Source organism: Mastacembelus armatus, chromosome 24 (assembly GCF_900324485.2).
Source record: "Mastacembelus armatus chromosome 24, fMasArm1.2, whole genome shotgun sequence".
Taxonomy (NCBI): domain Eukaryota; kingdom Metazoa; phylum Chordata; class Actinopteri; order Synbranchiformes; family Mastacembelidae; genus Mastacembelus; species Mastacembelus armatus.
The window spans coordinates 8047115-8060455 of NC_046656.1; the positions used below are offsets into that span (position 1 = coordinate 8047115).

The 13341-nt window shown below is 40.1% G+C and overlaps 1 protein-coding gene across 1 annotated transcript in view; it reads right to left on the bottom strand.

Annotated features, from left to right (window-relative positions):
- Positions 1-13341, bottom strand: part of nrxn3b (neurexin 3b) — a 253183-nt gene that overhangs the window by 3605 nt on the left and 236237 nt on the right. The window contains exon 23 of the mRNA XM_026319115.1: positions 8987-9065. Within this exon, the coding sequence (XP_026174900.1) occupies positions 8987-9065 (79 nt within the window). The remainder of the gene's footprint in view (positions 1-8986; positions 9066-13341) is intronic.

The following is a 13341-nucleotide window of genomic DNA, read 5'->3' on the forward strand; positions in this document are numbered from 1 at the left end:
CACTTTAGGTCTATTAGAGCGTCACATGCTGATCTAAAAAAATAAAAAGCCAACCAGCAAAAATGTCACCACTCACAAGTTGTCATGAAAAATTGCAGGAACCTTTCGTTTCCTCAGCTTTGGGCTCCCCTATTTGCCCTAGCCTCTTGCCTTTTGACCCCTACAGTTACCACAATGGCACAAAGTCACAGGGCAGTTCAATGACACCTCAATGTTTGTATAACTGAATAGGAAGAGTCTTGCATGTAACAGCTTGTGTCCCCCACTTCAAACTACAGATATATATATGCATGCATATTCTAAATGGATATATGAAAAATGAAAAGCTGGAAGGGAGATGTAAAGATTTCTGCATCTACCCATCATTAGTAAACCAGTTTGGAACAGGTGATAGCCCATGCGTTACTGGTTCAACCTGCCATTTGGCTGCTACAGAGAGTTTGAAACATTCAGATGTCTATTGAAGCTGCTTATCCTCTTGCCAAAGTGGCTTGTTTGTACGTTGCAAAGGCTCACAAACAGGGCACTATAAAGAGATGCAAACCTTTTGGAACAATAAAGAAAAAGAACACAACAGAAATGAAGGAAACTAAAACAATAATTAAGGCGTTGCAAAAAGAGTTCAGAGTTAGAGCAAACATTGTAAAAACATTCACAAAGTAAAGCCACAGATAGAGCTATTCAGAAAAGGTTTAGTAATAAGTAAGTAGGAAAAAAAAAAAAAAAAAACAGGTAAAAAACAAAGTTAGCTTGGAAAATCATAAAAGCCTACAAAAAAAAAACAAAAAAAAACAAAAAAACAAAAACACTTTTCAAAGGAAGAAAGCATACCATCAGTTTTGTCAACTTACATCAACAAATTGCCCGCATGATTTTGGCAGGAAGAAAAAAAAATTTACAAAAGAAAGTTGTGTAAGAATGCCTTTGGACAAGTTAGGTTAGTTTCTTTTTAACAATTTCTGATTATTTAAGTATATATTTCTCTTTTGACAGGATGGTACAGGGTGGCAACAACACATACATCCACACATCATGACATGAAAAATAATCTTCACCATTCTGTTCAGGATATATATTTTTTTGTTCTTTTAACAGTCATTTAATTTTCTATAAAACAAAAACTGTTTATCTATAATTCTTGCTTGATAGTTAAGTCTCTCCATGAATATCTACAGCCTGATTAGATGACTCTTTTTTTTTTTTTTTCTTTGCTCAACTTTAACTTGTTCATCAGTAATGAACAAATGGATGACTGTACATATCTTAGAATTTCTACGTAAAGGGTTTTGGGGGGAAAGGAGTGTGAGACGGGGTGGGACCTATGAACATACTAGGAAGGAAATGACATAGATGGGGGTGAACGTGTACATCAGTTGCCATGTCCATGTAAAGGCGGCACGAAGCGGTCGGGCGGCATTAGAGCTTTTGGCTGTAAGGAAGGGATGGGGATATACAAACAATGAGCATATACATGCCCATCTACAAAAGAGAACAGCACTCTCAACACTGACAGTTTTACAAACCCTAAGCTGCAACTTCTTTGCCATGCACAAAATTAATCAACTCATCCATTGATCAAATCCAAATTTCAATCAGAGATAGCTTATTCAGTAACAGGAGAATATTAGAGATCAGCATAGAAACAGTTTGGAACAGTGAGGGTCTACTTTGGAGGTAGCTTCTCTTTTTTCTCTATGAGGACATGAATTTGAAATTCCAATACAGCTGCATGGTTTTGATACCCAATCTTGAAAACCTTCTGTTGTTTATGAAACAGCAATTAATTCATAGAGAAAAGAGGAAGTTTCATTCTAATTAGGGAAAAAAAAATCATTAAGACATTGGCAATCATAATTCTTAGCAAATTAGCAGATAGTTTCAAATTTGAACATTTTTCATAAAGGAACCATAGAGATACACATATATGTGTCTTAACATATATGTACAAAAAGACAAAAGTAAACAGATTAGCAAGCAAGAAAGAAAGGCATTAAATTTCTCACATTATCACAGATGAACAACCAGAAAGCACACACTGAGGCAGACAAAGAGAGGGGGGACAGTTTATAGGCAAAGTGTCACCACCTTCGTTGAACTAATAATAAAGACTTTATTATTAGTTGCTTCAATACAGTTCTCTTGTTAGTATTTTAAAACACAGGACAGGGCGTGCAATCTGGATGTACGTCAGAGAAAGAGAGGTAAATCAGACATGGTTTTTATTTTGGATTTTTTGTTCCACTATAAGAAGTTGGGTTAATGCATGCTTAAGTAAGTTGCATTTAGGGAGAGTAATATACAATAACAATACAGCAAGCCAGGGTTCAGGTAGGGGAAGGGGCTTAAGAAAGGGTCAAACGTCAGTAAAAGGTAACTGCCACCAAAGGGCTGTGGGATATTCTCTCAGGCAAAGAAACCATTCATTAGCAGGAAACAGAGGGAAGAGGTGCACCATGGGTGATATATAACCAACATTATGTGGCATTTAAGCCCACCGCATTTGCTAATTAATCAAGAGGGGCAGAAGAGATCATTAATGAGCTGCTTTTATCAAATGTTTAGATGCTTTGTGTTATGTGCATAACCAACAGCCTTTGTTTGACAGATAAACACCATGTTGGGAAGGAGTTCCACAAGAGGGCACAAGGTAATGGGATTACTGGTGCCTCTGGTGAGTTTACGGAGATGTGAGAGGCACATTTGTCTTCAGATTTCGGGTTTTGGTTCCTCCTCTGCAGGCTGGTTACAGAAACCTCGTTCCTTTAGTAAAACAGGTGCTTGGGGTTAAGCTTCACTGAGGAATCATGGTACCTGCCACATTGTACTGTGTATTATCAATGCTGACATCTTAAATTTCCTGACTGTGCAACCATGCTGCAGAGAATGCTGCAAAGCCTGACATGCTACACAGTGGCTTCCTACTGTGTTAACGTGTGCATGTGATTTTCTCTTTGAATAAGAACTAATGCACATGTTGTACAGCTGTCATAATATTCCAGTAACAGCACCAATTTCCTTGCCTGTTAAATGTACAATGCCAGCACAGAGTAAGTGATTTCATCCCAGGCTTTATTTATCCGACTCTGCCCTTGTTGTCTCGGCCTTGTTTGCATTCTTTCACTCCATTCTTGGCTAACAGTTTACGACGACTGTTAGCTTTACACTATATCAACAAAAGACTTGGATGGGAGGGGAAGCGCTGCAGTTAAGGGTCTTCATTAAAGTCAGTGCAGAGGACCTTGATGTTTTGGTAAACACTTTAATCCTGTGTAAGCTCTTGCACAAGCATTGCACATCTTACTGCATTTCTGAAGGAGATAAACCCTGCTGTTTCTAATGGGTTTGCTTAACCAGATTGCTTTTGTTTTCTGTACTTGTCAACAGGGATGAGTTTTTATTCCAAGCCTCTGCCACCCTGGCAAATACTTCTCCACTGTGTTAGACCTCCAGCTTGTTTTGTTTTAAAGCAAAAGGGAGTCCGTACTAAAGATTATCAAGCATTTCTTTGTGCCTACTGGCTAGCCTTTGCATCAATAAGAGAAACTGAGAGTATAAACAAACTTTTTCATCCCACCATGTAAGGAAGACACTATCTGCTGCATGGCTGTGCTGACTTTTGAAGAGGAATTAAAGTAAATATAGTTACTACTACATGCCTGATTGACTGACTACCTCAGCAGAGGTTACAGATACAGAAATCTCACTGCAGCACTTTCTCTTCAGCCCCCCCCCCCACGCTCCTTTTCTCTCTCCTGGCCTGATCCCCGTGTCCGTCCGTCGTTTGCTGAGGCTTCCGAATGGAGATGAATCCTGATGGTGTGTCAAGGATTTGACAACGCTGCACCATAAAAGTGGAAAGCCAGTGCACCAGCACCAACTATGGATGAACTGAGTGAATAGGATTTCAACACAGCAAAACGTGGGTGAGTCAGTGGTTTGGGGCCCTGAAATCCCATTGTAACTGTGTGTATTGTGCCCAGAAACCTGCTGCAGCAGATTCATTCACCTCTACCCCGTACAGGTAGGGAGCTGATTACCAGAGAGCCAGCAGCACACAGATTCTCAGTGCAGACACACTTAAGAGTGCCATTGGTGCACTGTGCAACGGCTGAGCTTTCTAGAAACATGTACCTTAAAAAGCCAAATACTTTATCCTACCATTAAATTATCTTATCTTGCCTGTGCACACCCCTGCCAAGAAAAGTCTAATTTCTCACTGATGGACATTCATTTCTATCCTGAAAGTTGAATGATGTTCTAGTTACAACACCAGCGTGCAGAGAGTTCTCTCCTGTAAGGATGCACGAACCACCTCTGGCTGGAAGCGCTCTCTTCCAGGTATCCTGATGCTATGGTGCATGGCAGGTACCTCTTTATCCATCATCATGTGGTTGGGTGCAGTCTGGCGTGTTAAATTGGCATATCCAGCAGGCGTGGCGACTCGCCCTGTCAGCTGGTCGATTTGCTGTACAGCCATTAGGCTGCACCTCTGTACTCAGTGGACATGTGTCAGCTGAATAACCTTTAAACTGATCTGAGGCCTGTTTTGAAGTGACAGCTAGCCCAATGGGGTTTGATGGAAGCCACAGCTGATGACAAAAGAAAAGTCAGTGATCCATCCCTATCTTACTTTATTTTGTACTCTACAACAAGTCTCTCTCTCAAAATTTTACAATTTATTTGACCGTAGAGTGCAGAGATCTGTAGGGGTGCTGGTTTCACTAGAAAAATGATACTTTTTTTTAAAAAACTGTTTGTTCAAAATGAATGAAAAAAAAACTACCTTTACGTTTATGCTCAGTAGCAGGACGAAGTTGAATTATTTTATAATGTAGCCAGTGATTATGGTGTGCAAACATTGATGGATGGATGCACAAAGCACACGTCCATCCACCAGGGTTTGCATCCAATCTTCTACACTGTCAACGTTTGTTCCTCTTAGTAATGAAACCAATCTTCCTGTATCCCTAAAGAATGAAACAGCTGTAAATACAACACTTACATATAGTATTATCATTTTATGTTGAAATGGAAAATATAAAGTTAAACAATATCCAGCAGATGATGAGCAATAATATCATTTGTTTGGAGTCATATTTTGTACTCACTCTCATTTTTGCTCTAATTTGTCCTCCACCAACCCCTAAGAAATGACTATTGCTGCTATGTTCACCAGCTGCTGACTAACTTTTCTTGTTATTTTGCCATTGCAGGTACCATACAGCGTGTTTATCATGGTTATTCTGCTAAAAACAGATGCCTCTGCAAATGAGGCTTATGAGAGCTGTGAGACTGAACCAAAACATTACATTTATTGGCTGCAAAAACAATGAGATGCAATGTGCTACAACACTCCAGAAAACTGAGGGGAACTGTAGAGTCAGATGATACTTCTATGTAAGTACACAATTCTTGTGTTAAATGTAGTCATTTTTGTCTATTGTTATTCTAAAATATCAGTTATAGCAGCTTTAAACAACAGCTGTTAAAATGTCTGCTGGGACAAAGACCCATCATTCTACGTGTGTGCATTTTAAGAATTGCATAGCTGTGCTTGTAGTTTTTACACATGCTTGTCATGAGTCTAAATTAAAATGGATTATTTTCATCTGCCCTAACTACTATTAACGTCTTACAGGAATTATAGCAACCTGCAGGCACTGCATGTACAAATCAAGTATTTAGATTTGCACTTGTGTATTTATGAAAATCATTTGCATCAATTACTACAATATAATTACATATTAATCGCAGAATTGTTCTGATTACATGGTAATGACAAGCTGAAACACTTAATTACGGTGAAATGAAATCATAAATTGATTTGCTGTTTTCTGTTTTCTTAACTGAGCATCAATCACGTTTCACCAGTCATTTCCAAGTAGTCGTTTTTAATGGCTAGTGTATTTCTGCATTTAGTCGGACTTTTATAGTCAGTTTAACCAATAGTTATGCAAACATGGGCGGGTTCTGTATTATTCATAGGATTTTCAAGAACTTCAGTCGCACTTATTATTTGCTCTCTTGTGGAACTCACAGGGGATAAAGGGAAAAGGTGAGGTTTAACACTTTCATTAAACACAGACAACACAACCACGAGACGACCATGTACAGCAGACAGACGGAGCAAAGACAGAGACAGTAGGCACAAGCACAAACATAAGACGTCTTGGGGCTGCTGCAGGCAGGGAACAGCGGTGGTGCAGGCCCACCACTGTAGCCCAGAACACACACTGACATGTAGTAGAAGCCAGCTGGGGGTTAGCCTGAGACTTATGGGTGGAGAAGAAGCAGCACACAAAATGGATGCCAATCATACCCATGCAGAAGCAGGGGAGTGGGGGGGGGGAAGAGGATCATTAGTTAGTCTGTTGAGCTGCACTACAGTCCAGTACAGTGTGCATGCCTTCTACTTGGAGCAACAGATAGAATAGAAAAACAGATATACTTTGTGGCAATAAAAGTCTTTTTATGCCATCTGCATTCAAACAGACATGTATATGCAGAAAGGCTAAAAGAAAGAAGGTGGGTGAGTGGGATGGAGAGGGAGGGTGGGGTTTAATGCTCAGGAGGGAAGACTTGGAATCATTCTTTCACACACAACTTTCTTGAGACAGAATGGAGTTGCCTGCACAAGGCCAAAAAAAGGATGATGGCAAGAAAAGATTTTGTTGCCGTTCATTTCCCTATGTTGTATTGAAAATGAGGGGAGGATGTTTCTTTAGAAGCCATATGGCATAAAAAAACACAAACTTGATGAGGAGGAGAACTTTGAATTTTCCAACCACCAAAAGTTCATGCGGCACAAGATGAGGCAAAAACGGGAGGAGCGGCTCTATCCTTGCTTGGAGGATGGACGACGGATGATGAGGACACCAAAGAAATAATTCAAATAAAAATAACCACCACAAGAAAACAAAATCACCCGACTCAACCCACCGCGGCCCCAAAGTAAAGCAAAAAAAAAAAAAAAAAAACAACAAAAAAACAAAAAACAAAAGGCTCAAATCTTAAGCAACCCAGCAGCTGGGTCCAAATCGATACAGAAGAGAGATGTTCATATGTACATCACAGGAGAAAAAATCAAAATGCAACAGAAAAGAAACAAACATCATGTCATGCAATTGTCCACACGACTGGAAGCGAGGCAAGGAATGAGGATATGAATTTCTGTGTCAACATGGTGAAATGCACAATATGTATGACTGTGTATGATTACATATGTTGCCACTATATGAGGGGAGGGTACCATGTTCTCTTAATAAAAACTTTTTAAACAACACTTTGTTGCACTTCCACTTTTGAGGCTACTTGGGTTTGAGGTTTTAATGGTCTAAGGAAACGAAAAAACGAAACACATGAGCTGTAAAATTTGCCCATTCAATTTCAATAATCTCTGACTTAAGAAAGCAACTCATGCTCACAGATAAAGCACCTAAATACTGCATGAAGGCACGGAGAAAATGGCTTTCTCTTCACATCAAAAAGCCATAAGCGCAAGGACCTAAATGTGGTCATAATTTCAAGGAAACAAACGCTATTACAGTGTGATAAGGCTTCAAAGTAAATGAGTTCTTTTCACAGATTGGAGGATAATGGCAAAAACAGTGGCAGGATATCTAAAGTAGATGCAAACACCTCATGTCTGACAGAAATAAATAAATGCCAATTATCTGTTACGTTCTCAAAGTACAGATAACATAGTGAAAGGGCAATACATTGTTTCAACTTATTATTAGCTGTGAAAAGTGAACATGCTTAGTGCGAAACTGAAGCGTATTTAGCCAGATTAACGCAGCATCAATAAGTCTGCTGCTGTGATAGCGTTCTGAAGGACAGCGAAGCAGTCAAATAGCCTGAGCTGTTAATGTTTTCCACGGTGCCTGGACGGGAGACGTCCTTCACATACAGAGCCAGTTTCAGCAGAGCTCACGCTGTCCTGGTTTATTCCATACTAGCAGGAAATACGCCAACTGCTCCTGGGCAGAAGTGTGATTGACAGCTGCTTGTTCAAAAGTCGTCCAAACCCAAGTTACCTCAAAATAACCACTCTTTTTAAATCTGCAGTTTTATTTCCAGCTGTGATTTTATTGTCAAACTCCACTGGGGGAATGTCTTCTCACTTTGATCTAATCACAAAGTGATATGTATGTGTGTTTGTGTGTGTGTGTGTGTAAAGGGAGGAGGGAAGAGAGACGATGCGCACAGAAATTCGAGGATATCTGTTCTCTATTAGAATGTTTCAGGTAAGGCAAGCCTCCGACGAAGGAAACAGAGGTACAAACAAGAGAAGAAGAAGGAGAAGGGAGGAAGTGGCTCTGTTGCAGTTAGTCTGCTACATATCACAGTATCTATGCTGAAAGCATCTTTGTTCTCGAAAGAATCTCAAAATGTATCCTCTGTCAAGAGAGACACACACACACGCACAGCAAGAGGAAATCAACCGTGTACAGGATAGATACATTTTGAAGCATCAGTGCGGGCGACATGGGGCTTGATACTAATTTCGCACTTTGTGGAGTAAAGTTTTGCTCTCGACTGAATGCTGAGAGAACAAAATTAGTATCAGTGCTTTGTCATGTCTGCAACCAGTGGCCCCATAGCTAAGTGTAACTTGTTTGAGAGATGAAAGGTGTGAGCTTTAGCTACGGTGACTGACCATAAGATAGATGCATTTATTTATTTACAGCTAAGTTGATAGTGTGACTTCTTGCACTGAGAGCATGCTAAGGATATAGAAACTTCATTTATACTACTTATATCCATATCCAAAGAGTTCTTTTAACTTTTGATGTACACTGAGAACCTGTCACACTAATGTACATTTCTCATAGTATGCTATGCTTCGGAGGGCTTTTTGAAGTTACACTTGAAGCTCCCATGGGACATGATGCTAAGAGGAGAGGCTCCTCGGTAGCAAATCAAAGAAAGATAGGGAGAAATAGACCAGGTTCAGAGCAAGCACAACTCGACACACCCATCCCACCTGCATGTCCGGAGTCACACTCTTCCAGGTCCTCGTCGTCGCTGGAGCACTCTGCCGACGAAACAATGTCATCTGTTGTCTGTGGAGAAAGAGACGCATTCACACAGGCACAGGAAAACGTGGTTAGACTCGGGGAGGTATGAGTCCTCAACTTACAAGCAGCCAGTCTATTCAAGGATATCTCTGCACACACAGACCTCTGTGCCTGTCCTTCGGCTGCCATATATCACTTGGAGTCAATCATATTTCACAGTGTTTATCATTCTTCACTTTATGTGCTTTCCACCTCCGCAGATAATTGTTTTCCTTCACCCTCCGCACTCTGCCTCTGACTATTTATTGCCCCTCTCCTCCTCTGTCGTCCACAATCAATGGCCCCACCAAGCCCTCGCAGATCAGCACCGTCCTGGCTTCTGATTTGTGCTAAAGGGTGTGGAGGGAGGGAGGGAAGGGGTGGCAGACCTGCTAGCTACACCTAGACCAGCGATGGATTATCTGCACCCTCCAGTTCCCACAATTCTGATTTATTCTTTCGCATCCCCCTCCCTTTTTTGGGTCGACCCATGGAGGACGGAGAGGTGGGAGGGAACGGGGGTTGTATTTCAGTGGTGGTGCATTGGGCAGCCAGCGTTTATTAGAATGAATCAGCAGGGCGATAAAATAAGCCCTGTCACAAAGCAGGGTTATGAAATCAGAGTGCTGATTGAGTTTTCCAGTCCTGGCCGAGGGTGTGGGGCTCTAAATATCATTGAGCTTGACAGACTAATGAAATGCGCCCCCATGCTTGTGCTGCTGCTTTCAGCGGGGCCCAGACAAAGCTGTCCACCTCTACTGTATGCACACACACACACACGCGCACACACACACACACACACACACACACACATTTATGTTCAACCTGCTTGTCTGCAAAACCTCACAATGAGAAAGCTGATTTGTCAAAACATACCGTGATTTCTGAAAACACCTACACTTTTGCACACTTCGACAAATTAGTGAAAACAATTTTCAGATTATTTTTACAAACTTATTAAGAATCAAACAGTAAAACTTCATTTACAAAACGAATTCAGATCTAGAATTCAGTACTTTACTTTCAGTACCTGTCAGGGTCAGACTGGATGAGAAGTGTGAATCTTTAGGTGTCTCCACAGACGTTCTATGAGGTTTAAGTGTGGACTTTTGCTGGGCTGCTCAAGAACAGTCACAGACTTGTCCTGAATCCACTCCAGTGCTGTCTTGGCTGTGTTCTTCTAGTCAATGTGGTGCTGCAAACTGAACCATCACTCCAGTTTCAGGTCGCTGAACTCTGGAGCAGGTTTTCTTTAAGCGCCTTACTGTATTTGGCTGAAATCATCCTTCCCTCAGTTCTGACCAGTCCCCCTACCCCTGCTGCTGAGAAGCACCCCAATAGCATACTGCTGGTACCACCATGCTTCACAGCAGGGATGGAGTTAGACAGGCCACGAACAATGTCAGACATAGAGCTTGGAGTTCTACTCAAAGATTTTTCTGAGAGAGAGAGAGAATCTTTTGATATTTTCAGTGTCCTTTAAATGCTGCCTGTCCAAGGAGGCTTTCATTTGTCAAATGGCTTCACTTTAGTCAATACCATAAAGGCCTAACTGATGCAGTACTCCTGAGATGGTCATCCCTCCTACAGTTTCTCTCATTGTTGCAGAATCAAAGCTGAGGCAAAGTCTATGTGTTGGCCAAAGGACTGAATAAATTAAAAGAGAGATTTTTAATAGATTTGTAAAGATTGTTTTCAGCAAGTGAAGGAGTCTGACTACTCCACTAAAAACCCCTCTATTCCTAATGTAAGCACGATAAATATGATAAACCGTGATGGGCTGTGCTGTTTTCTGTATCAGTACATTTGATAATGTGTTAATGCATGTTGATGCCAGTATGCATAATACACCACATAATGTACTGTACTCCAGCATGAAGAGGCAAAAAACGAAACAAGATGGGAGGCTCTAAACTAAATTGCTGTAAAATATAGCCCCTTGGTAAACATGACATTATTTATTGAAGCCACATTACGGGTGTAAAAGTCTTGGTTATTGCTGAAAGAGGGTTATTGCTTGTTATTATGATAGCAGCAGATGTGGGAGGCAGGGACACAGAGAGAGATGAAAAACCTGAACCACTTCAAAGTCTGTTCCAGCAATTTCAGGCCGAGACCATCACACCATAACACAGCATCAAGTGAAAACACTGCCTGTCTCTTGTCCATTCAAGCTGCATTTCTCTGCAGTTGATGCCGATAGCATCAAAGCAAAGAGCAAATATTTTCACTGCCTTCGATGCAGCAGCTTCACACTGCCTTAGACACACATCGAAATGCTCGAAATACAAAATTTAGCTGCACAGATTATCATTTATTATGACTTTAGCAAGTCTGCTAATTTTTCTATTAAAATAAGTATTTTGGAGAGTCGCAACATGTATTCACTTCTACAGGCAGTTTTTTTTTTAAATCAAATTTTTAAACATGCATTTTAAAAATAAATAATTAAAAATAAATAAATGTAAATACGTGGGTTCACATCAGTGTCATGTCTAAATAAGCGCCCGACAACTGCAAATGCAATCTGGGACACGTCTGGAACTTGACTGAAATTTAATACCATCAAATTCATTGTGTTTATGTGTGTTTAAATTGCTGGATTAAAGTCTCCAGTAGGATGATTTCTTAAACATTATGTGAACAAGGAGCTTGGATATTGTTATTATGGTGCAGGCGTAAAGAATCCTGGTTTTGCCAGCTGGAATTTTTCTGTGGAGGGGTAACCTCATTTATAACTGACTCTGCAATGCATGTGTATTAAACTAATTTATTTGTCTATGGTTTCCTTGAATTTCAAATAATTGGTAGAGTGCACAGGCATCTCAGCAGGTTTTCTGACCTGTGTAACCTGATTTATCTAAATGGTATGAAGGGAGAGACATAAAAAGCCATCATGCAGTTAAATTTGTAATTTAATTCATTTCTTATGCACAAAGGAAATAAAATCTGTTAAATAAATGATGAAATGCTGTAATGAAACATATTTAAGTTGTAAAGGAAATGTCAGACCAGTATGTAAAGATGAATTTTCATATATTTTGTACATATTTCTGTCATGGTGCTCTGCAAAAGACGAGAAACAGTTGGAAAATGACTATCATCAAACCATCATCAAAATTTTATCTGCCAACCTGACATCTGTCTTTAACTGTCTGTGAACTTTCAGATTGCATGTTCAAAAAATACGAAATGGGCCATTATCTGTTCTTATATATATATATATATATATATATATATATATATATATATACATATGCCTCAGCTTCTCACTGTTGATATTAAACTGATCAGAAATAAGGGCAATCATCTGTAATGTTTAAAATGCTCATTAATTAAAGTCACATTGGAACAATTACCTAGCACACCTGCATCTGAATGTCAAACGACAGATGGATGAAACCAGCAGATTCAGTGTCTGAAAACAGCTTTAGTGGAATTCCTTTAAAGACTGACATTGCTGTGACTGAGTCAAAGGTGATAATGTAAAAATGGTCACGCTTTTAGCTCTGACATAAGTTTCATCACAAATGTTTACAATCACTGTGCCCTGCTGATTTATTTGTACACAAAGGCCAAAGCCCTGCACAGCACTGCAGAACAACAACAAGAAAATCACTAAATACTTTTGCCTTTGAGCCAACCAACACTAAAAGCAAGGACTGACAGACTCAGCCTCTGCTAAATGGTAGAAGGACATGCTCCAGTCAGTGTATTCACTTTCCATTTGATTGAAAATCATCTACAGACCCTCTCATCTGAGTGACGTTGATTCCACTTGCAGAAATTGAAGAGGGTTTTTGAAATGTGATGTTTGACATTTGTAGATCTACTAGATATATGCCTGATTCATTTTCATATACAAATGATGCATCCTTCCCTGTCACAATAGTTCAGAATGAAGTGCTTCTCATAAGGGGCTTAAGGTGCCATTTTCTCTTGGGTTAATGCAGAACCAATGAAGTGACACACAGAGCACACAGCCTTCTCTCAGCCAATCAGAGATGTCGATAATAACATATGGCATGAAACTGGATGCTGTAAATGCAGAAGGAGCTCATGCAGTGGAAAAGGCATAGACTGCATGCGTGTGCCGTGATAGGAGCCTATATGAGGGTATAGCATAATGATGTGGTTGGCCAGGGGGACTACAAAAACTGATTTCACAGCTGGGGAAATCCAATTCTCTGTCTAAATCTCCATAACATAGAGTGGGATATATTTTGGCAGCAAAGTGATTTCCTTTTTGGTGTAATTATTCTCAACAAACATTCTCGTTGTT